The sequence below is a fragment of the Pomacea canaliculata genome, linkage group LG4 (genome assembly GCF_003073045.1).
Source record: "Pomacea canaliculata isolate SZHN2017 linkage group LG4, ASM307304v1, whole genome shotgun sequence".
NCBI lineage: Eukaryota > Metazoa > Mollusca > Gastropoda > Architaenioglossa > Ampullariidae > Pomacea > Pomacea canaliculata.
The window spans coordinates 31,652,348-31,678,361 of record NC_037593.1 but is presented as its reverse complement, the minus strand read 5'-3'; the positions used below and the strand labels follow the sequence as shown (position 1 = coordinate 31,678,361).

At 36.6% G+C, this 26,014-nt stretch overlaps 2 protein-coding genes across 4 annotated transcripts in view; one reads left to right on the top strand and one right to left on the bottom strand.

Annotated features, from left to right (window-relative positions):
• LOC112561472 (acyl-CoA dehydrogenase family member 10-like) overlaps nucleotides 1–6,475 on the top strand; it is a 37,084-nt gene extending 30,609 nt beyond the window's left edge. Inside the window, 1 exon segment of the mRNA XM_025233994.1 lies at nucleotides 281–6,475. Within this exon segment, the coding sequence (XP_025089779.1) occupies nucleotides 281–433 (153 nt within the window). The 3' untranslated portion in view covers nucleotides 434–6,475.
• Nucleotides 2,120–25,953, bottom strand: LOC112561473 (serine/threonine-protein kinase unc-51-like). 3 transcript variants are annotated; one of them, XM_025233995.1, is made up of 28 exons: nucleotides 25,558–25,953; nucleotides 23,721–23,813; nucleotides 22,771–22,821; nucleotides 19,652–19,684; nucleotides 19,280–19,316; nucleotides 18,954–19,004; nucleotides 18,607–18,732; nucleotides 18,192–18,265; nucleotides 17,783–17,943; nucleotides 17,563–17,645; nucleotides 17,345–17,419; nucleotides 16,969–17,057; nucleotides 16,655–16,771; nucleotides 16,083–16,131; nucleotides 15,509–15,569; nucleotides 14,439–14,766; nucleotides 14,082–14,163; nucleotides 13,718–13,855; nucleotides 13,296–13,520; nucleotides 12,143–12,253; nucleotides 11,572–11,819; nucleotides 11,008–11,133; nucleotides 10,810–10,859; nucleotides 9,853–9,971; nucleotides 9,415–9,566; nucleotides 8,769–8,813; nucleotides 8,278–8,368; nucleotides 2,120–7,991 (listed from the first exon to the last, which is right to left on the bottom strand). In XM_025233995.1, exons 1-28 carry the CDS (start codon nucleotides 25,663–25,665, stop codon nucleotides 7,915–7,917), a joined length of 3,000 nt encoding a protein of 999 aa, XP_025089780.1. In that variant the 5' UTR covers nucleotides 25,666–25,953; the 3' UTR covers nucleotides 2,120–7,914. The 3 variants fall into 3 exon arrangements, with proteins under 3 accessions (XP_025089780.1, XP_025089781.1, XP_025089782.1); XM_025233996.1 differs by lacking the exon at nucleotides 13,296–13,520; XM_025233997.1 differs by lacking the exons at nucleotides 22,771–22,821; nucleotides 23,721–23,813; nucleotides 25,558–25,953 and adding an exon at nucleotides 19,890–19,911.
• Between the last annotated feature and the right edge of the window lie 61 nt (nucleotides 25,954–26,014).

Genomic DNA, 26,014 nt, shown 5'->3' with positions numbered 1-26,014 from the left:
GTGGTGCCTTATAGCTACCTTTGTTATTAAAAGTTCATAGAATGTGATTATTAGGTCTGCTGTGTTGAATTTTATTTATTTTGCGCTGCTCTTAAATACACTGCTAACTGTTGCATTGCTTATGAAGTTGTATTTCATGTTAATCTAAACACAGCGAAATGTAGTTTATATGCAATTAGCATACATTCCCTCGATGGAGTTTGTACATATTTTAGAGGAATTAGATGTTAATCGATGGCTGGCTTAAAAGTTCAAGTGCTAGACTGGTTCATCTTTACAGGCACATGGGGGTGCTGGTCTCAACCATGACTTTCCAATGGCCCAGATGTACGCTTGGGCCCGCGTCTTGCGATTGGCAGATGGCCCAGATGAAGTCCACATGCAAGCCATTGCACGGAATGAATATGCCAAAATCACCAGAAGCAGATTGTAATGATCTGAACAGGTTATTCGATGTTTGGCATGTAAAGCTAAAAGTAGATGCTGTCTCAAAGCAGATTTCTGTTATCTCACAGAATTGCAACTCAGAAACGTGGAATTATCAAGCGTTGAACAGAACCTGTTTTATCTGTGTTCAGAAACAAAAAACAGTGGGGGCTGAGTTTTGCCTAGTAGAGCCAAGTGCTTGATTTTCTGAGTGAAATTATTTGTGATTTTCTACAAAATTGTAATCTTTGGACTATAAAAACGTTAGTACCTTAAATTTGAAGATTGGGATAAGTGCAGTTTGATGATGTTTGACTTTATTATTCAATAACACAAAAGTGCTACAAATGCACAAAGGATGGTAAAGCAAATGATGAAATTAGCTTGAAGCATTAATGTAGCTGTATTTCATCCTACATTATTTTCATCTTCATGTTATTTACTTTAAAAAGTATAATGATAATTTTTGTAATATTGTTCACATTGCTGGTAGTCTGCTCCAGACCAAAGTGCTTTCATGTTTAACACTGTTGCCTATAATACAAATTAAACAGAAAACAATGTTTTTATTTTATTTTGGTATAATGTATTTTGTACAAATTGTTTTTTTTTTTTTTTGCAAGATTTGTTAAAGCAGTATTTTTATTGTGGAATATGATCACCTTAATTTTAAGAGAAGTATTTTTAATAATAAAAATCCTCTTATTAACTGATTTTTGCAGTGTAGACCCCTTGGAGTGATGCCGAGTTGAATACTTCGTTGTTTCCTCTTTCCTTTTACAAAAAAGTGAACAGTGGCCAAATGTTACAAGTGAAAGAAGGGCAGACTAAGCAAATAGAACAAATGACTGGCTATAATAACTTCCAAGGATGGAGAATATGAACCTGCCCGACTTGATACTCGGGCTATCTCAGACCATCACTAGGGTAACCTGACTGGACTTGGAATCTGAGTTACACAAGTATCATGAATCTAGTATGACATTTCCTTTTACACAAAGTTGGGCTAGCGGCACAAGAAACAACACTGCAGAGTGTTTATGGAGACGGAGCTGGTTTATTTTAAAGTAGATTGTATTATGTAACAAATGTAATTTCCTGGTCAGTCAAAGCCTTACTCCTTTTTTTTTTTAACAAGTGATGCAAAATCTTAAGAAATCTCATGAAACAAAGACTTAAATGACTCGATGACTGAATCACAAAAGTACACATACTACTTCAAATTCTTTGGATGGTTAGTTTGGCAGGAAAGTGGTTCCACCTAGAGGCAATTTTGGACTATGAGAGGGATGGTGATGGGAGAGGAAACCAGAGAAAAACTCTGCCAGCCAGCCCTTCACCCACTCGCACACCCCACCAATAACTCTGACAACCTGGCCTTGATCAGTTAAAATGGAGCTTTGGACTCCTACCTCCACTTCAGTAAGGGAAAGCAGATATGAAGGGTTGAGTTCAACGGATAGTCAACCCCACTGTGGTCAGTGTTCTGCTGTCATTTAGAACAAACACTTCTTTACATGGTTCTTCTGGGGGAAGAAGGTTAGGGTAAGAAAATGCAGTACATAGAAAGGTTACAAAACACTATAAAATGAATGTAAAATCCATTTTTTTCCTCAATCATCAACATTCCAGTTACCTTCCCATAAGTGAGAAGGGCATGTCATCCATGGACATGCAGTAAGACAAAAGCAACTTGCAATCCTGGGATTAGTTTATTTTGACAAGTGTTCCATGATTGATGAAACATTGGCACCATCAAAAAATTAACAGACACATGGATGGACATTAGTGTGGCAAGAAGGTTGGGGAAGGGGGCATCCTACTTGAATAAAGTTATGGTTTCAAATTTCTGTTCATCTAACTCGAAAACACTGTTGTTGCTTACAACAAAATCTATAGTATTTAAATTTATAGAAGTAAAAACCACAAAGACATCACTGTGGTATACAGTAAGTTTTGCACTGATACTAAAATAGATATTTCACTCAATACGAACGTTCAACAGAAAACAACTTAGAATGGCTGTTATCAAGAGGGGTATGCCATTGCATTAAAGTCAGAATTGTGTTGAGATTTCTAAGATGGTACATATTAAGTTTCTGTGTGTAAAAACAAACATTTCCAGTTGTACATTCCAAATGATTTTATCACAAACCATTCCTTCCAAAGTTGTAAGGCTCTGATAAACTTTGGGCTTAACAATTACTGGGTAAATGGTCTGGTCTTGTGATAGATAAGGGGCATTTGGACTGTAAACATTTCTTGTGATCAATTTTTTTTTCACCATTCCTATAACATAAACCGCCAAACATTTGATGTACTAGAAAATGTTTAAAAATTATTTCAGAAATATCTAATTTACAATTTTTTTTTTAGGCTAAATATCTAACAAAACATACATATACAGCAGATGAGCAAAACAATCTTTGCAATAAAAATAACAAAAGATGAGATAGAAATGACTATGAATAGGCAGTTTAAAAAGCAAACATTTGTATTTGGTATTTTGAACAACTTACCTAACCTTTATTTTGGTAGGTCACCAAGGCAAAATATGACAGTTTGACCAACACCTGGAGAATTTAATGACTTACCAGAACAGAGTGAGGAATGATTGATTATGTGTACTACTACAAAGGTCTTAATGAAAAGAAAGTAAATAAGACGATGTCTAGAGTTTGCACATATTTTTTATCTTTGATTTGTCGTATTCTACAGTAAAGTATATTCAGTAAGGGTACCCTTCGAAAGAAAATAACTTACGACCTCCCTCAGAGGACAGCAACACAAATCTTCTACTATAATGATGTTGCTCATGTAAAAAAAAAGAAAGTGGAAAAGAAACTCAAATCACTTCATGGTGGAAGGGTGAAGCTCACATTGTTAGCTTTAGAAGTTCCTGTCGATGTACAAATTTCACCTTCCGTGAAAACCCTTCTATTCCTGCAAAGAACTGAAAAAGTCTTTCTAGTAGCAGGAAAAATACATACCATAAAGACTTTAAGCACGCAGTCTTCACCTTTCAGTTTAATGCATGGAAACATGATTGCAAAGATGATTCTTCAGCAATGCTCATGCCCTAATACAGTTTCAGTATAAAAGAATGCAAGACTTGCAAACAATTGCTTATATATGGTAATCTGTAATGCCACATGTAATGCCTTATTCATAAATATGAATCACTACAGAAATACCTGCTTGCCACACTGTTAATGTCAATAGTTTATGTAACATTTATTTACATTTGACCATCACAGTTACGGTTATGGAACTTTAAAAATTGAAGAGATGTGAACACCCCACCTTTCATAATGAAGATTGGGCTCTGTACAGACATCTAAAGATAATGGATTGAAATTAGAATATTTTTCCTGAACAGTTCATATCACGTTCTTTAAATAATGGTTCTAGCACAGTTGAATAATGGATACTCAAATTATGTTGCACCACACAACATTTGCAATATTTGAAACAAAATTCTCTGAGCGGATATGCTAGCATTTTCTGTAGTGCAAAGAGAGAAACTGCTCCAAGTGTTAGAAACAGTGCTGTATAGCTGCATATTGTTAATAACCAGTGGGCTCACAAAGCAGCACTAAATAGAGATGTATCAACTTCTCTGAAGTGCGACAGCTGTATTATGGTGTCTCTTGCAATTCACAGAAAATGTACATTATTAGAATAAATTGTACATCATTAAAAAAAATTATCTCCCTTCCCATTTTGCCCTGGAATTTCAAATGATGCATCACCAGTATGCACTACAATTTATCCACAACAGTAATATCAGACCACATTGATATATTGCACCTGTAGAACAATATCTGCTATAGTCATAATGTAAAGTTCCCAAAGTCAAGAGCTGGGAAAAAGCCTAAGGCTAAGCCAGAATCAAGAACAGCACTACCCTCAGCCTTTGCATCTTTTCATTTGACATAAGTGGTGGGCACTGGAAATGCCCAAAGTTGTTATCTTGCCTACATATATAAATTTAATGCCAGAAAGAGGTATTAATGCACACTTTTAAAAGCCATCAGGGATAAAGCACATTTAGCAACGATTATCTCAAATCAGAATGCTGAAGTAGTAAGTACTTGAAAGTGCAGAGGCATGTAGTTGGTCAGAAATGTGAGGAGACAGTCTGTGCACGTGTTCATACTATCCCCACTGTGGAAAAATTATTTTGTCAGCCACTAAAGCAGTGATGAGAACAATGACGAAACAAGAAAAAGACCAACAAGGCCTGGGGAAATCTGGGTATCGTAGCTAGCATCTGCACCAGCGAAGAGCTACTCCTGCTACCTACACCATCACAGCAAACAGTTTCAAGAAAGGAAAAGAACTTAAAGGTCTAGACAGGCCTTATATAAGAAAATCAAATTACTCCATCGCTGCGTTATGCCAAGCCATGACCAAGGAGAGCACACAGCACATCTTTGGTACAGATGAATGTGAACAAGACAAATGAAATTGCATAGGAGTCAGAAACTGCTGGTATCTTCCTGCATCTATTCTACTTGCACACACATGGGAGCTGAGGTCACTGTTGAAGTTATTATCAATAGTTTTTAGATAAGAAGCTGTATGTAGGGCATCTTCTGCAAAGTTTGCTTGAAATAAGATAAAACATACACAATGGTAATTGGAAATAAATAGCCCTTTCAAACTTGCTGTGTAAGTGCAGTTTTGTAACAATGGATATGGGTGTCTACACTTTTTTTTTGAAGTATCTATGATGTACTCGTGTTATCTGACACATTCTAATGCAGACATGTCTGAGGGTCCTCCAAGGGTCACATTTGTGCTGTCACGAGGGCCGCAAACGTGAACAGTGTCTTGTGAGGGGCTGCAAATGTGCTTGCAAAGGGCCATGTTTGACTTGCCTGCTCTAATGCCTCTTTTTTTTTAATGACCTAAACATTGATTAAATGACTCGCTGCCAGACGAGGGGAGAAAACTGATGGATAACTGTTTTGTGCATCTCTTTTGCTTCATACAACTTTCTCACCAGTATTACCTTTCTTTGCCTTAAGAGTTTACATGCTATTATGTACACAAGACAATCACTTGAACTTTTAGCATAAACCCACGGGTGGTTAGTTGTGTTTTACGCCGTGCCAGCAACTATGGCTATATCACGATGAATAATCACACGGAAAACCAGCCTTCTAACACAGACATGTGGTGTCCATGCTACATTCAAGTAATGATATCTCCAAACATCTCAAACAACTGTTAACATGCATCACACAATGTCATTTACCAACGTCGAAATTTTTATCCAACAGGTAAAGCAGCTCTATGTACAAATATTACTTCTTACAATGCTCAACATACCCATCTTCAAAATAAAATGAGATTTCTCTCTCTGGAAAAAACCCATGTACACCTTGTTAATGTCACTTTCTGAAAGTTTTCAATCTTTTCATTTATCCCACATTGGCTACAAACACTGGTATTTTTTCCCAAAAGAGACCAATATTTGCTACACCAGTATCCTTTACAAGATATTCCAGTACTACAAGAAAATCTTGGTTGTGCTTCATTCTTAACAAATCTCGTGGGAAGTAAGCCAGTTTTTGTGCTTATGCCACTGAGAGAGGATTTCTTTCTGCAAGCCTGTTTTATAGGTCACTCAATAAACCAGAAAATCATCTATGGATATAAAAACCTTGCCACTAGGCCACACTTTAATGTCCTGAAACTAAACTGAGCACTAAATAAATAAACTATATCACAAATTTTTCTATCAGGCACACCACAAAATAAACAAGCCAAAACTCCATTTGTAGACATTAATGAACTTAATGATCAGCTGCTTTTTCAAGGCCAGCAAAATAACTAGGTGAGCTTCCTCTTGATACTCATGCTGTGTGTTGAGCTGAAGTAGAGAGTAAACGTTTGTTCTCATCTCCTGACTGGCTGAATATGTCTGGTGTGTTGCCACTGCTGCTCAAGTAGCTCAGAATGGTAAGAATGTAAGATTGCACCACTACTAAAGTTACTATCATGTCTAATAAGTATGGTGTTTATGGGAAGGATTAAAAAATAAAAATAATGATAAAAATGGCTGATCGTAGTTTAATGGTAATTTCAATTAGGCAACATACTGCAGCAGTATCTTCACCAGAAAGGAAAAGAGTAATGATTTCTCTTCCACAATCAAAAAATAAAAATCATAAGCAAGAGCAGTAGGGGTTCCTGCCAAGTTTCTCCTGAGTCTGATCCTTGTAAGTTAGCAAACATGGCAAATTTGTTGTTTTAGACTAGCAGAACTCTCAGCTGAGACATCTGAAGCTAAAGTTATTGACAGTAAAGGCACCTCTATGTAGTTAACTTTCAGTGTCAATGTCCCTTTCAAAATCTGTTACAGTGCAAGCAAAGACTAGACAAACTGGACATCCTGAATGATCAGAAAAACTATGAAACACTTGCTGATTAGGTACCAATAGGATGTGACACTGTGTAATGGTAGTTCTCCGTAATGTTTATTTTTTTTAAAATAGAAAATTTGAGATTTCTAATGGCCCGCCCCTACAATCATGTGACTTTTGTTTTCCCTTTAACATAATTTTTATGCAACTACTTCTTTCCTAGTTTTTATCACTCTTAGTTTAAAAAAAAAAAAAATAATGTGTCTGTTCTTACTATACAAAATCATTAAAATCGGAAAATCCGTACAATCCTTTTCTCCTCTAGAAAATTCAAATGAAAAGTAGGATCTTTACTCAAATACACATGTGAGAAGTGTTTGGCTGAACTTTCACTTGACTCGCTGTTTTTAAAGACAGAATTCACGAGTGAAGAAGGCAAATGGAAAATTCTGAGGAAGAAAATGGCTGCTATTTCAGTCTGTTTACTATCTTCCAGGGGCCAACAGTTTTCTAGCACAGTCATCTAGTCTCTTATTTCAAACACTCTGTAAACTTTTGTATGATCTTCATCACCAAGATTTGCAACTGCTTAGTTGGCACCACTCCTATGACATCACTGTCAATTAAATGCCTTTTCTATGTTCGCGGTTCTCTCAACTCGAGACAGGGACACAACTCACATTATCTTCCAAATAACGCTACATGCTCTTTTAGCAAAGCATTCTTCCTTACGTTCCAACATTCTTGACAGTCATGTTTCTTTTAGCCAATTAAAAACACAATGGTGGACATGTGTCTTTCTGGATAGTCTTGCACTCTCCCACAGAATATCATTACAAAATCCATGCTCTTGACAAGGGACCATTTCAACCTGTCAGTGTACTACCTTGCAGGCTACCATGGGAGGTAATCTGATCCTGCTACCTGGTCTCCACTGAGGTGGGGGATGAAGTCATCACACCAAAAGATGTAGGAGCTTCAGGCCACAACAGCTAGACTTTGTTGACCTGCTGATGGGTCTACTAATGGACGAGCATGTATGTAGAAATGAAAGGGCGCATGGAGTGATACACGTGGGTAGTGTCCACATGCATGTTGGAAACTACAGCAACTATCAGGAACATGTTTCACACTGATGCACAACACTGGGTGACCCAAGATTACTTAATCTCCGCTCCACAGATTCTTTATCTGAAAATAAAATTAACATCTGTATAACAACATGCACCCTCTCAAGCACATCTCTCTCTCAAAACTAAGACAAAGAATACCAACATTTTCTGAAAAATACAAATTTGCAAAAAGTTTGTCTTAAACTGCATTTCTCTTGTTACTTTTCTCTAAACCACAGATAAGTGAATATGCTGCATGACATTAAAAAGGATGGTTATATATATCTAGATATAAATATGTTATAAAAAATGTTCCCCTGGGAAAAATCAGAATGGACTAAGGACACTGAAAAGACTTTACATACATTTGTTCAAGAGATGTCGATCCTTGACATTCTGTGTCTGTTGTGCTAGGCTGTGCAACAGAATCTGAGCCACAGTATATCGCCGGAAGCACTGCAATAATAGATGCATACTGTCAAAATCTATAATCAGAATGACTTGCTGGCAATCATGATGTTTAAGCGTAAAGGGATAATATTTAAAATAACTGTTTACTCAGCATGTCTCCTGTCTGAGCAGAACAAACTTTCTAATAATAAACCTGGGGAAAGAAGATACAATGTCTGGAAAAAAATAGATTAAATGTAATCACTAGTAATGTATCTGTTAACAGAAGAAGAGGTCAAAATGTGAGAGAAACTCAAGCAAAATTAAACAGATTAAAAAGGGAATACATGTGGTCTCTTTTGGCACATACAAAAATTTTTTTAGTTTAAACAAAACTGAAAGCAGAAAGTCAGCTAAACCTTCTGTGCTTACATTTTTGTAGCTCTGAACTATAGCAAACACCTACCTCTTTTGGGTTTCCAAACAGCTCGTCAAGTGCAGCAGACTGGCACTGAAAAACAGCAATGATATGGCATGGATCAGCAATGCAACATGAAAAGCCTTTGATAATAAAAGTATAGTATCATATGCTAAGATAGGATATGTGACAAAACATAAAGCAAAATGAATGGAAGGATGATGGCCTGAAGCTTTGTAAGTAAAACAGCATAAATGGGTGGTCTGAGAAAAAGATACTGAAACTGTTACCAAAACTTGTCTAGAAATAAGTATTGTTTTGCAGTTACTGCGTGACACAATCAGATAATGTTGACCCTCTATGATCTAGCAAAATGCAAGACAGAAAGCACACAAAGTTATACAAAATAGTTGGTATACATCCCCTACAATGACCCACTGTCTCCATAGGCACATTGTAACAGAGAATATGTTCCACTGTTTATGTCAGTCATAATGAATGAAATCAGGAATGAAAGGGAAAATAATGCTGTCTTAACATTTCAAGATTATTCTTTCAATTGCAGTGAAATCTTATACCATCAAGAATGTTTTATTTTTACCCCCTACTGTCCTCCTAGAACAGACGTGCATTCAAGACCCTAAAATAGCTACAAACAAAAGGGAATTTGTCTTAATGTAAAGCTTATTAATACCTGCTCCACAGCATAGTTGTAAATGAGCTTATCAGCTGTGTTGACGACCATCTGGGGAGTAAGTGGTGTCTTGCAGTTAGCCCCAAGCTTTTCATGGGTCACACGGCACTGGTTCATACAGTGCTGGTACAGCTCATTCATCTGCATCAACACTAAAAAACATACAAAAAAATACGTACATAAAAAACAACAATGTATGGTTACTAGGAGCTTCATAAATAACACAATGAGGCAGACACATTAGAAAACTAACATTTGTAAAATAAATGCATGGATGAATGTTTAAAACTGATGCAAAGAACTGAGCAATTCAATCTAGGAAATTTCTCACCACTATTAGTCACTCTCTAATTGCAACTTCCAACTAGTCAGCAAACATAAAAGACATAAAGTAAATCTGCATGTGGGTTAACTAATGACAAAATGTCAGCTGCTCACCTTTGCGCAAGGAGCTAGCACTCTGAAGGCGGTCCTGACGCAGCTCATTGTTGGCCAAGGAAATAGAGGATGACAGCAGGTGCAAAGAACGAATGTACAAAACAAGCTGCTCCAGGCGCCTACCACAAAAGCGACAAAACACATCTGACAATGCCTCAAGCACTGATACTGTCTGCAATGCTTAGCTTAGTGGTTCTTTGTCCCACAACCCTGCATTCCTTAATTTCATGGATCAATATTCTAATTGCCCCTGACCTTTAGAGGATCAATATTCTGTCCACTTGTACCTGACCTTTAGAGGATCAATATTTGTCCACTTGTACCTGACCTTTAGAGGATCAATATTCTGTCCACTTGTACCTGACCTTTAGAGGAGCAAGCTAACTTTCCCCCATTCAATTAACAGTGGAATTTACAGCTTTACCATGTATCACCCATTTGGCATTAACTTTGTCACCCTTAGATATGTAAGTTATGAACTCATCAGAGAAACAAGGATAATATTAAGCTATTTAGCATGGAATACATGAAATTATCATATTTTTAAAATAGTAAACAATGACAGCCATTAAATAAGCAAACTTATTTATGAAATAAGTAGAAATCAACTGTTCCTAACTAATCACTCCTTAACCTGCACTTTCATTTTTGTAAATCCAAAAGGAATAAGACATACCCAACAGAATTTTAAAAAAGTGTAGTACACGCAGTCACCCTCTGATAGTCAACCCTTGAAGGTAAGTAGACTTAAATTATAACACAGCACTGTAGTGAGGAACATGCATGACATATGATAATGAAAACTATCACAATGCTATGATAGAAATTTCTGAACTGCTGACCAAAGTCTCTCTTTCAAGATCTAACTGGGACAACTGTAATTGGAAATACTTTAAATAGCATTATTAGTGACTTTTCTGTTTTATATCCAAAATATCAGCGTATAATACCACATACCTCTGTGCCTCTGTAAATTTTGGAACTTGCTCAGCTGGCAAAACATCTGCCTAAAAAAAAGACAATGATTATAAGTATGGTGCATTTAGACACGCAGCAGTACTAATATCATACTATCTACAAATTATAAGAGTTGCTAGAACAAAAAATTGTGAAATGGAGTAAATTTGAGAAAATCCAGCAAAGATCATGGCTAACCTGCTTGGCGGAAACAGATTCTGCCAAAGGATTGCAGCCAGAACCACGGATTTCTGCCAGTTCTAAGATGCACTCCACAAGATCCAACACAAAGCTAAGTTTAGCCATTGTCAGGTTATGCTGCTCCTGTACACAAACAAAATTCACCTATGTTCAGTCTAGGCCTGAAAATGCCAAAACAGTCCTTTAAGTGATGAATATCAGCAGCAAGTCTCAGTTGCATGATTGAGAAACACTGAAAATCAGGTCTTTTATAGCACGAACAATTGTCAATATAAATTTCCTTCCTTGTCAATACAAAGAAAGGAAAAAAAAAAAACCAACCAACCAAACAAAACTGTCAAAACTATTTTAATTCTGAAATGTGGTAAAAGAAATGAAAAAGTTCAGGTACAAGATTTAAATTAAATCTATGAAGACTAATGTAAACATTACTGTAAACAATGGTGAACAGTAACCCAGGTAGCAATCTGTAGTCAGCATGAATTAAAAATATTTTTTGATGAAGTCACAATGAATTTGAAAAGAAATTTTGAAGATTACCAGCAAAATAACCTCACTTACATCCATTAATGTTTCTTCTGACAGCTCTGGTGCAACAAACATGATGGGACCCTCCATGTTGGGAGGAGATGCAGCAAACATGAGGGAGGAAGGAGGTGAAGTCTCCATCAGCATGCTGTTACGTCGTGGAGTTGCTGAAATCGCTCGCTCATGCTCTAAAGCAGACGGTGAGCCCCGCTCCTTGTCAGTGCCCAAAGAAACCAGTCTTTCACGGCTTCCTGACCAGGGAATGATAGTGCCCAGACCAGCTGTTGATATTATTATATACACATAAAGGTTTGCAGCAATAAAGGTTTCTCAGATACACATAACTAGCACTTTGTAATGTTTATTTACATCTATACAGCTCTCCAGGGCAGTGGAGGGGGGGGGGATTGGTGTTTTACGATGTCCCAGGGCAGTGGAAAAGATAAGGAAAAGGAGTAATGATAAAAAAAAAAAATAAAGCATGCAAGAAACAAAATGCAGCTCAGTTTCAAAACTGACGTCTCACTAAAACTCTTTCCTCCATAATTAGATCAATGTCCACCTCATTTACCACTTTTAACATTCTAAATCCAAGAAAACACACCATGAGGATGCTGGTGGGTGCTAAAGGCAGCCCGCAGCATGTGGTGATGATTGAAGGCTTGAGTAAGATCAGGTTCAGTGCCACAACGGTGGCATTGTTCTCGACCCATCTCTGCAATAGTAACAAGCATATTACAATAACAGTACAGTAAATGATAAGGAGAGACCAGCCTAGGTGTGCATATGAACTTATGTGTGTGCACCCTTGCCAATAAACAAACATGTACTTTGTGTATGTGTGTGTGCATGTTATTATCTGTGCACAGTACATACAATAAAACCAAAATAAAAATTTAAATGTTAAATTTATTATGTTTTTTTAAAACCTTTTTGCTATATGAAAACATTTTGCTCCTTTTGTCAAACTTGGCGAGCACTTAATTTAAATACAAATGTTAGGTTTAAAGGAAGGGACTTAAAAATATTCCCATTGCTTAGTTTAAAACAAAATTATAATGAATCATTACAATCAATAATGCTATGACACTAATTTATACAACCGCTTAAAGTATGAACAAAAATATCCCACATTTTTTCTATTCAGGTTGTAATATTATGGAAGTCAAATGTGTACAATAAACTATCCTATCTTCTGCTGCTGCTTTTCCAAAAACTAGGTGAGCTTCCACATGCCAAAGTAAAGAATAAATGTTGCATGTTGTTATCACCTAACTGACTGAATTCATCTGGTGTGTTGCCACTGCTGCTCAGAATGGTGAAAATATAAAATATAAAACATGCACCACAAATGCACAAAAGATGTTATTTTTAAGCAAAGTATCTATCTGGCATAAACAGCCAATGCTGAATATTCGTTATCAATTTAAAAATCAGCCTTCTTTTTTATATAAAGACCAGCAGAGTTCAGTCAGTTAAAATATGAATATGAATATGAAAGCCCCACAAGTCATGCCTTATGTAAATTAAGACATTCCCTGTAGTAAAACTGCAACGTGAACAATTATTTAAACTCAGCATAAGCAGTCAATTCAAAGCTTCATAAGAGTTAGCTGCTACACAGCAAAGGACTACCAGAAAGTTATTCAGGTGTCAGCAGTTTTGAAACGCATGGCATCTATGAATCTATTGATACATAGTACATCAGACTGCATATCAGCATCTACCATTTGTATCATTTCAATGTAGGACAATACCTGGATAGGTAACAACAGCAACGCAGTCTGGCACAGTGGGATATCGGTGAAAACCTGGTTTCTGCTCCAAATATGGGTCTTTGCCTGCAAAGTGGTGGTGGTGGTAGTGTGGGTGATGGAGGTGACAGGTGGGCAAATTTCTGGTAGGGGAGCCACTGATAGTGGGCAGAGAACTAGGGGCACCAGAAAAAGCTGAGGTGTAACGCGTGCCTGGGGAACAGCTTGCTGCAGAAAGAAATCAAGCCAGAGCAAAGTTTAAGAATTTCATTGTAAGGGGTGTTTTTACCTACCCAACTGTGAGATCAAAAACTTTTCTTCTTCATAAGAAGCTTGATTTGCAAAATTATTAATAAAGAAGCAAGCAAGCAGAAAAAGTTAAAGCGAAATCAATGAGGAAAATAATCTGTTATTTTGTTACTTGCCTGATCGACGAAGAGGTGAGCCTACGGGTGCCGAACCAACAGAAAAAAATTCTGCACGCGCTGAAATTGGTGATCCACCAATGCTACTGCGCTTCCAGTTGCTACCAGTTGTAGGTGGAGTGCCAATGGAAAACTGGACTGTGGGCAACAAAGCCATGGGTTACAAACAGGAAAGTCACACACAGCAAAAGAAAGTGTGCAAGTGCATGTATACATGCACCAACCTGCATACACACACAACCTGTGTAAATTTGCAAACATGCTTTACCACAACCAAGAGTGTCAGTAGAAAATATATGGAAAAGTTAACAGCTGAAATATTAATGAGCATTTGTGTGACATGCAGCAAGCAAGTTTTACTGACCTGAGGGTGGTGACATGGAACTGACATCTGGCCCTGACAATGTAGATTCTGGGACTTTTTTGGCCACAGCTTTGTCACTCTCCTGTAAATGCATGGACAAATTAAAAAAATGAAAACTTATTAAATACTGATAAAATGATTTTTTTTCTGGCCTTGTATCCTTCTGTCTAGTATAGTTATATTAAAAGAACAAAAGAATGTAGTAGGGGAAGGGAGGAGAATGGCCTTAAGAAAAATGTGGGTGTAAGAACATACTGTATAAATCTTCAAAATAAGAAAAGTGAGGGTTTTTTTTTTAAAACATTCAAACCAACAACAAAGAAGCAAAGAATTTTTTATCTGTCCAAAACAGAATACCTGAGATGAGTCGGCTGAAGTAGAGCGCTTCTTGGTCCCAGATCGCAAAGGAGATCCTGTGCCATCTCGTATCTGCTGTGACAACCGGGCAGGGGAGGGAACAGGGATTGGAGTAGATGATCCCAAGTGTTGAGAAGAATTCTGGCAGACAGGGGGTGATGGTGCTGGTGATGCAGGGCTCTGCTTAGGATGAGGAGGGAAGTGTGCAGTAGGACTTGGTGGCTTGGCGGTGGGGGAGGGCTTGCGATCATGCTCCTCCCTATGGAAGGTAGCCTTGCCTGCAGCAGCACTGAGATTCACAGGCCGAACTGACTGCTGGGTGCTCTCTCTGTTGTAGAATGATATGTAAACTCACTCAAGACATGAAACTGAGTGCAAATTTAAAAATATAGGCTACCCATAGACAGTCACTCTGCTGCAGCATGACACATGTGAGCTGCTTGCAGCAAATCAAAAAGGAAATCTATTGTTTCTCAAGCAACAATTTAACTTGTTTTTAAGTAAAATGTGTAAATAAGTGGTTTTAAATAGCTGCATGAAACAACGCATAAAATACTGTCTTTTCAGACAATTATTTTGTTTCTGATCATTCTCTAAATGGATACAAACAGCAAGTAAGTTTGCACTATCCACAAGTTCCCAAACAACAGTGATTATGACTTTAAAATTAGAATACTTCCTTGATTCTTGTGGATGGCATCATTTATGATGTGCATAACCATGATATTATAACAAAAAAATTATAAATCTGTAACCTAGAAACTTATCATGCTAAATGTATTTGGCAACAGCTTATGCCCAAAATACAACCAAAAACACATTCTCTGTTCAACCTTATAAGCCTAATGCCAATTATATTCTTGGTCATATTATCACTCTGATCCTCCACTTCGCTTCTTTATTTTCGTTTCATTAAATATACCTTTATATTCACATGTGCATGTTTATCATGAATGCAGTCTCTTATTATTAAAAAAATGATGGTCATCTACTCCATCAATAAAGTGACATTCCCCAACAAATCCTTTTCCATACTTTCTCAAATCCCTAATTAATAAAATGATGCTCACCCAAAAACATCGTACTCCTCTTCAGCTAGTGGGGCACGTAGGGTTTTGTTGGGCTTGCCACCTGTAACGTAAAATGGTTAAGAGCATGTGTTTAATGAAAAGTAATAAAACAGATTATACATAACTTTTAAATGGTCCCTTTACGTAAACAGGGTTCGTCAAAATTATAAAATTTAAATGGCAGAAACCACTGATTCACAAAACAAACATCATATGTGCAAGGCAATTTACAAGACGATGTCAACCTGTTTGCTACTACTTTCGCATGCTAAACTCTATGCCAATCTACTGAAAAAAAAAAAAAAAAATCAACTTAACCATGTCATAAAAAATCCTAATAAATATCACTTGCCTAAATTGTACATCTCACACTGTGTGAGCAGTGTAAATAACAATCAAGTGCCAACACCACAATCATTTCTATCAAACTTTACATTGACTAGACTGTATTTTCTGCCAAGATAAAAGCTTGTTTTTATAGCTGCAGAGCATTTCAGTCAGTAATCAAAATCTAAACACTTAAATTAAATGCAAATCTGTAACACAAAAATATATACAGATACATGTGCCATACCATTCTCTGGGATGTCAACTGCCAAGTTCTTCGGCACTAAAACAAAGTCCTGTGAAGGAAGAAGTTAAAGAGAATCTGTTATGCAGATCAGAAAACGATTTTTATCAAATAATAAGAAAAGCATTATACTATTCAAAAATAGAAGACTGTAAATATCAGGCAAATACAGTGGAACCTTGGCTAGGAAAGAGTCGGGTACCGACAAACTTTCCAGAACAGATTGTGGTTGTAAGCCAAGGTTCCACTGAACAATAATATAATATTATCCCCTTAATCAAGGTACCTCATTATGCCTTAAATAAAAGTAGTAAGACAACACCAATTACTTTTAAGTAGTTTTTTTATCCTTTAACCCCTCAAGAGTAAGTAGTCACAGAACTATGCAACTGTGGCTATTTTACATAAAAGTATGCAACACACTTTCCCCCACCCTGCAGTCTTGAAATATGCAACATGTATCGTGCTTTAATTTTTGGACACAATTTCTTATCAAATTCTTCATTACTGACATGGTAAAGTGTATTTAATAAATGGTTAACAAAATGCAATAGGAAATGATTCTAATCACTCACCTCTGCTGTAGGACTGTCTGGTCGGACAGCAGGTTTCTCAACCTTAGTAAACCCTGTATCCTGGCCATGAGAGTCGGTGAGGGTGCGTGTCATCTCCTCAACTTCCTCTGCCTTAGCCTACCCAAATTTAAACACATACACAAAATAGGGGAGAAGCTTTTTTTGCAATTTTTGCTTCCTTTAACATAAATTTTGTCCTAAGAATTCGGGGGAAAAAAACTTACAATGTTAGTTAATGTCAGTGTCCTTTTATGTAACATTACCGAGATTTAAAAATATGAAAACAACTAAGTGATCCAAACACAAAGCCGTACCACAGATGGAGAAGAGCCAGCAGTTTTGCTTGGTGTCGATCCCTCTGAGGACACACTTGGAGTTCGCCTTGGCACAGTGACTGGGGATGCTGGATACAGGGAACAAAGTAACAAGCAAGCATTAAAATCAGATATCTCTGGGAAAGAGATAGGGATAGTAGAGGAGCAATGTCAAGATAATACTAAATCTTATAGCCACAATTTTTGCAGAGAAATTACTTCCACCATTTTCAGCACAAAAAATTTAGCAGACATTATGTTTTTTCTCCACTAAATTATAGAAGACACCCTTAGCCCTTTGCAACAATTCTTTTTACACAAATTCATTGCTTGTTTTTGCACAACACTAGATGGCACTCACTCCTAAATTACTTACATGTTCTTTTCTTTGACACAGTCTTTGGCACAAGAGGTTTAGCTTTTTGCAAAAATGGGTGCACAAAAAAGTCCTCTGAAACAGTCACAAGTAAGGAAAATTAGTTGACATTAAAGAAAAAAAGAGAAGATAAGGGGAGGAGATGCTTCACATGCTACTAATCAATGGTATGACAATGTCACTTTAAATATAATGACAACAAAGAAGCCAGGACTCACCAAACTCAATTCTATCTTTAGCATTTCGTTTTAACAACCTCAGCAAAAGATCTCTGAGCTCTGGTGACGTTCCTTCTGGTATTCTGGAAACAAATAATACAAAATTTAAACTAAGGTACTCTGTGAGAAACAAATAACAAAGATATTTCAAAATAATTTTACAAAATGTTTTAAATGGTAAATACACTTAGGAAAGATTATTGTGAGCTGGCAAACTTACTTTGGCTGCAAGTCTGCATGTTTCTCATAGAACTGTTTAAGCTGCTGTGGGGTCTGTGCTTGGAAAGGGGCCTTTCCTGTCAGACACTGGAATACGATGGTGCCAATGCTCCACAAATCTGCCTTGGCATCGTATTGCAGAGACATGATCACCTCAGGAGCCTGGACAAAACAAAAACAAACAAATAAAAAAAACTAGTAACGCTTTTTTTCCTCTGTAAGCACCATACACTGACAATCCCTTTCCCTGTACAAAGATAGTACTATTCTGTTGAAAAGTGGCAAACCATTTTATTGTGCCTGCTTTGTAAATAGCATAAAACGATGTAAAATGACATTATTTTTGTTAGGTTACTTAAGTAAAACTCTGTTAAAACAGGCATGTGGATGCAATATAACAAAGTATTTACCATGTACATAGGGGAGCCACACAATGTAGCTGCCATTACACCATCTTGAAGGAATCGTGCAAATCCAAAATCAGCTATGGAAAGTGAAGAATAAACAGGCAAATGTTACATGTAATGCATCATACAAACTTATTACCAAAAACATTATCTCAAACAGAAATCAAGTCTATGGTACTTGTATACTTTTATATAAAGGGGACACACACAAAAATATCAGTGGTTTGTCTTTAGCATAAAAAAGAAAACCGTAACCACACAATGTTACATATAAACTAAAAAATAAAAATAAATATTTACCATATATCTTTAGATTTGATATTGCCCTCATAACTACAACATGAATGCAGTTCCTAAAAGGTTACCCAACCTCTTCAAATTGCTCACAAAATAAATGCCTTTCTATCCTATAGTTTACCTATTTTCAACTGCATCTGTGACGGTGGTGTAGTGGCTTTGGGTCCCTTGCAGCACAACAAAATATTTTGTGGTTTGAGATCTCTGTGCACGATACCTTTGGCATTCATGGCCTTCATGGCCCCAGCTGCAATGAAAAATCATAAGACCATGTTGAAGCCAGATAACAGAGATTAAATAAATCATTTATGTAATGGCCAAAGCCTACATGTATTCTTAAGTGGTCAGAGAAGTACAAGTTTCACTTCTGTTTTGTCTCAGGACATCACACAATGCTAAACTATTGGCCAAATAAAGAAAATGCAGAATGGTGACCTTCAAAAATAAATGCAAACAGAAAAGACTAACCTATCTGGCGTAAAAATGAAGACAAGGTGTCTTCAGTAAGGGTGCCTTGACCTGCAAAAACCAAAGGCACAATTATGAGAAAACGCAATTCCTTGGCTATCATTTCATTCTCAAGCATCTCAAATGCCTTCAAGACTTTTTGTAAGCCATAAATTATTCTCTAACTACACAGAAAGGAGAGAAAGCCAAAAGAAAGAAATTGCAGTAAGTCATTGAAAAAAAAACCACCCAAATACTTGTGATGACATAAAATTCTTGAAATATTTAAGATGAATAAATTTTTAATAACTTTCTAGTTTATAAGTATAAAACAAAATAAGACATACTTGCTAAATATTCTGCAAGATCCCCTCCATTGCAATACTGAAATAATAAAGGTTGTAAATATCAGTGTTTATCACTTTGAACATAATGTAATTCCCCCTCTTCCTTCAATTTCTTTGTCACCCCGAAACAGGAATATAGGCTTGCTTTAAATGAATATGCCAACAAAAATGCCACAGTTTAGTATGCACATGTTAATACCTGTGACCCAAAAGCATTTCACAAAAACTACAGATGAAATGAAAGGGAGGTTTAAAAAAAGACCGAAAGTATAAAAAATCTGCCTAATTCATGTCAATATCAATATGACACAATCGTGTGCACTCAAAAAAAAAAAAAAAATCACAATCTCTTGCCTCCATCCTCCCTCTTACCTCCATAACAAGGTAGACATGATTTGCTGTTTCCTGTTTGAAAGAAGAAAAAACACATAAAACCAAGTCATAAATGAGATACTACAAAATTTACTGTATGCATGTCAACTACAGTTTTAAAAACACACAAATCCCGACTCAAAACACACAGCTGACATTTAAGGGCTATGCATGACTATTTCAGCTGTCACTAAAACAGATGCAGTGATTGTGATTTATGAAACGAGTTTTCTCCCACCCTTGTTCACTTATAATTGTCCCAGGCAAAATATTTCTGAAGTTAAAGTCTTAAAGGGCATATCCCCGACCCAACAACCTCATCAGTTTGGTTAAATCCCAGGCCCACTACTTAATATCACAACATGAGACGGAGTAACCCATAAGAGCTAACTGATTCTCCCTTCTATGTTCTATTTTAGTAACTGACTCATGCCCTGCAAAGATATTTCCCAGCTTGTAAACAACAGATGTGGTGCAAGGGTCAAAGCAGTCCCCATGCAGAAACATAGCCACACCCAGAAAAATGTCATAAATCTAGATAGTGGACACAATTCTTGTATCTTCTTTGCACTCTATGACACAGCACAAAATGAGCTGCTGGGATAACACGGACTGTTTTGGGTGACAAGCAGTTTTATATTGCTTTCAAGGAGGAAAACAGTTACACAAATTTTCACTGTATGGTACTTTGTGCATTATTTTATGAAGAGTAACTTTTTATGAAACGAAAAAGTGAAGACAAGCACTTTTCAGTTTGCAGCCAACCTTTCTGACTAAACACAAAAATGCACCATTCATCAGATCCCTTACTCAAAACATTCTGTAATACGTTTGTGTTTAAAAGTGACCTGTTGCTATGCAGATGCTCCCACTCTCCAACATCTTTAAACACAAAACTCCTGCGTGCAGTTGAGCTGTAAAAACCTATGCAACATCAAGACAGCAGTAAATCAACCTAAAAACACACCCCCCCCCTCTTACATGTGTGCCAATGGGTCAAGTCACATGTACTACAGAAATCACGGTTACCGAGTTTCTCTATACTAATCCTGTCTATTATGACCTCTTTTTTCCCCTCTTCAGCAAATAGAAATGATGCCCACAGCACATGTCTACTGCAAAGGGGTATTAAAGTGAAAACAACAGCTGATGTTTTTAAGTTTATGAGTAGTTCTGTTATGTTTTACAAGCTGTCACTTGGCAGTGTCTTTCCTAGGCATGTCAAACGAAGCATTTGGTATTTTTTTTTATTCTTAAGAGGCTACATGGTTCTTGCTGCTTCTTTTCTCCCTGCTTAACTTCCAGCAGATGATTACCTACCCTTCAGGTTTCATTATGTCTTTAATTTTCCCCTTCAAACAATCACGCAGTTGCTTTGGTTACAACAGACAGTTGTAACCCTTGTGTGTCAGAATCTGGATCTCAGCCTAATACAGGTCTGTGCAAAAGGTATTTTTAGACTTTATTTGAAGAAAAGCTGACAAGCAAACTGATTTACTACCATGGTATGTGCCCTAAAATGACACTTCACTCATTACAGTTTCGAATTTTCTGGTCAAAAGACAAGTCTGTTTTTTTTCAACACTATATTTTCAACTGAATGATAAAATGCTTTTGGCTGAATAAGCTGAGGTTCAAATACTTTGACTGTATAAGAAGAGGAAGAGTTACAAACAGATCACCTCAATAAACAATATTAATAAATTATATTTGTTAAAATATACAGTATATATTATTTTGGATTTTAAACCTACAAGTATTATCAAAATAAATGTTTTTCTGTTTCAGACTGACAGTAAAGAGGTTACACGAAATCAATGATGCCTAACCTCTGTTGCACTGAATGACAGCCATAGATTATACAATTGACATTGCATGCAACACTTGCTCCAATGAAAACAAAGATTCTTAACCCTACCATAACCTTTATCATTGGTATTAAATAACACAGGGACCAATGCTACATAAAAGATGTCCTGACAAGCATCTTCTTGCGATAACATACAACCATCTCCTAACACAGGTATACTATATTTGAGCAAACTGTGGTCTGATACACTAGGACTGGGTCAAGGTTATCCTTTTCATTCTGTTCTCTCAATCAATAACTGAATCTGCTGTGGAGCTCCCAATCTGGCTGGCTGGCACCACCAGTGGATTGGGATAAAACAATGTCCCTATTATATCTGGAACTAGAGACTTACTCTGCAAATGCATGCCTGGAAAATTTTTTTCTAAACCACAAATCCAACAAAGCAAACACTATTAATGACAAAATTTTACACTACTACATATAATACCGATGCATACCCTTTTCCTCAGACAGGTCAATTGACCTTTATTGTTGTTTCTGGACACCATTTCTGACAGATTAAACAAAAGACTAACCAGACAGCAAAATGATTTTCAAAGAGCTAAGGTTAGGTTATGATGAGATATCAATTTCCAAAATGGAGGTGAACAGCTTTGATCTCTTTGAATTCTTCACCTCCTACTAGTTACAGATGGAAACTGTACCCTTTCCAATTTCAGGTCCGTGCAAACAGCTTTTAGCAGACTTATTTTACTCCGATAAGACAGATAAGAAATGCTTATAGAAGTATCTTTATTATTTTTATAGAAGAAGAAATAATTTATTTTACTAGTGACATTGCAAGAGGGATATGTCTTGATGATGGCCATCACTTACTTGACAAATACCAAGCACACACAACACTCACCGAAGCCACCTCTCACACTATTATATGTACACACCCAAGAAATCAAGAGAGAAATGAAAATTCTTCTCCTTGCACCCACACAAAAAGCACTCCTTCCACATACACAAACAAAAAAATGTGAATGAAAATAAACATATAAAAACACTCTTTCTCGTAACACATAATGTGTCTGTCCCTATCATCAGGTCTTTTTATCCATTTTATCTGCTCAAGAAACTCTTGAACTTGAACTTTCATTACATTGTTAAGAAACAAATTGTAAATGCCACCTTAACAAACACTAATAAAGAACTACACCTGTGACACAACTTGAAATATATTTGAAAAAAAAATGCAACATATAAAGACAAAAAAGGCAAATGATGAAGGCATAACAGCAAAGCATAGGAAAGCACCTACCTTACAGTCAAGTAGGGCCACCACGTTTTCATGCTTCAGAGTTGACAGCTCCTAAATAAAAAAAATGGTTGTCAAAAATTATATTACACAAATAATTTTTATTGTACAGATGTAAATTTAAAATTTTAAAAATCTAATCTATCCCTTGCTCTCTAATGATTTTTTTCCTCAAGGGAAGAGGAAAGTTGGCAGACTTAGAAAAGAACAGTAGAGAGCGAGGCACAGGACATCGGAACCACCTAGTCCCAACTGAAGGAGGCTGCCCAAAACCGGGTCTGCTGGCGAGGTGTTGTTGCGGCCCTATGCTCCTCAAAGGAGCAACAAGGAATAAACTAATCTATCCCTCACCTGAAGCTTCTGAGACTTAATCCATCCTGTCTAAAATTTCAAAAACAAAAAAGAAAGAAAATAACCCTAAAAAAAACAAAACTGCATTATCCACTGAAGGTTTAATAATAAAACAGAGAAAATTATGAAGCTGAGTTGCAGACTATATCCTAAAACTGAATCAGGTAAGACAACAGCAACCAGACATGATGATAACAACACATTTAAAGTAAACCCAACAGTTTAATAGCAGGATGATAGATATAGTTTAAATAATTTTCTCCTTTACACATGGTGTATTTTGGCCGAAGAGAAGCCTGTAAAAAACAATACGACCAAAAAAACTGCTTTTCTGCCATTCCTGTTGTGATCTGGTCATTTTATATGAAATATTACAGGGCTTCTGCTTACGCAAAAATTTGCGTACAGTACGCATTAAAAGTTCGGAGGACCCCTCCACTTTTCGTCAATGGGGTCCCCTTCAAATTTGGGCGAAGAACAGGGACCCCTTAAAAATCTGAAGAAGGGGTCCCTGGGACCCCAAAGAATTTAGCCTTAGCAGAAGCCCTGTATTAGTCTTATTGTAACCATTCCATAAGAGTTATAATCCTTTATCCACTTACAGAGAGGATTTTTATCTCTTTGCTTAGCAGCTGCTGGGACTTGGCAATGTTTTTCTTTGTGATGCATTTCACTGCCACTGGTACAGAGGTGTTCTGCAAAACAATGCAATTGTGTAAAACTACAGCTTAAGGCTCTTTAACAATTACAAATCTAAAGCTCACACTGGCTAGTAATAATCCTACACGACCATAATCTAGATTAAGAAAGCGTTATTATACTGTCTTAAGTTTTGTAAATAAGAAAAATACATGTAATATTTTCTAAATGCTGTTATTACTAAAAAAAAAAATAAATAAATAAAATCGAAAAAAGATTCCCAACTGACTTTCATTTACTTTTTAAAAATTTTTAGACTATCCTGTCACTGGGGGAAAAAAAAAATCAGAGCTCAAGTAAGTAGTCAATGCACTCCAAGTTTTGTTGATCTGAACTTGTGTCCTAGTTTTGAACCTGATTTATAATTAGACATGACACATGGGAAGGGTGTATCTTGGACATCTTTATGACAACTTATTATTCTTAAGCATTAAATCAAAGAGAATAAATTTTGCGTAAAATAAGCTGACCAGACATTTCGGGAGTGAAAGTGGGATACACACTGATCTTGGTGTCATCACCTACAGTGAGCGCTGAAAAAAGCGAAAAGCAGGGAGAGGGACCCTGATAGGCGGTAAACTAGGAGACAATTTTGAAATTATTAATCAAACAGCTATAGGCAAAAGCCAAAACCAAAGGCAAAGATACAAATCAATGTACGGTTATCAGATTTTAAAATATAAACGGGACATTGATCGACTTTTAAGAAGAAAGCGGGATATTTTATGAGCAGCCAGGACATGCGATCAACGACGGTACTGTCCCGGCTAAATCGGGACGTCTGGTAACCTTACGTAAAATTACTTTATTTGTTTTAAATCAGTTAAAAGACAGGTTACTGGAGGCCTCTGGCATCAACAATCACTAAAGCATAAACTCATTTTGCCAACCCAGCACCTTTGAGAATTCTTACAAAAATTAAGCACCCACTCTGGCGAAGACCTTTTTGGGACAGCAGTGAAGGAAAAGCTGAATGCTAGCTTCCACATCTAGCTGGTATTTACTTCTTACCTCCTTTTTCATTTGGTTTTATTTTTGTGAGGGGATAAAATATAGGGGATTTTATCGGAAATATGTACAATCTTATTAAAATGAAGTTTACTCGAAAATTCTTAAGTAAAAGTCTATTAAGCCTACAGCTCTTTGAGCATTAGTTATGTATGAAAAATGGAAAAGTTAAACCACTTTTGAACAAAGCACAGGCCATGATTGCAGCCTGGGTGCCAAGAAAAATGTGTGCACAGACCAAATTCATCAGCTTATCTGTACTTTAGTACTGGACCTTTGTCCTAAAAATTCCTGTATGGTACGGGGAAAAGGTACATGAAAGAATGTTGGTTCATAACTTTGCTATGGACCATAGAGGCTATTGTCTATAACCTCTTTTAGAATTGTAGACTCTCCACATTATCACAACGAAAAATGGTGCAACAGTAGTACCAGCTAAGTGACAATCAAATTGACACAAACGACAAGTCACAAGAAAAAGCGCACCCTCACAAAAGGAACATGGATGATGAAATGTGTTTAGCATGTTTTCCTTGTGTTATAACCAGTTCTTTTCGACAGACTATACTTTGTAATACTAATAAGCTTTTTTATGACTGCAGTCATGGTACGGTGTTGCTGAGTATCTCAACCACTAGCACCATAAAAGGATAGGAAAGAATGAAGAATACAAGACCTCAGTGGTTCGATCTTCACTAGTCTCTTTACATTAGAAAAGAACAATTTGCTTACCTCTTTCTTTCTCCCTTTGAACACAATAGCAAAGGCTCCATGCCCAAGTATCTCTTTTCTATTATACTCATAGTCACCAATGACATCCATTTTGTAGCGTGTTGTCATGTCAACAAAAAGGACTTTCAAATACTTCAAGTATCTTCACATGTTCCATCTTTCTCCGGACACAGAACGATTGTTAATCAAACATAATTTACGTTTGATGTTACCATTATGCTGTACATACACATCTGAGACTCTAGTATTGCACAAACAGAGGAAATGACGATCAAACGAATGAAATGGAGTAATAAGACTTCTCTGTACACAAGTTTCGGTCCTGCTTGGGATTGCTGTACATCCACCATCCATAAAGCCTCACCACCTGATTATGTTTGGGTTTGTGCCTTCTCACGCTCTACTTACATCCGACTAAATATAGTTCAAACTATTATCTATATATTTATCAATACTA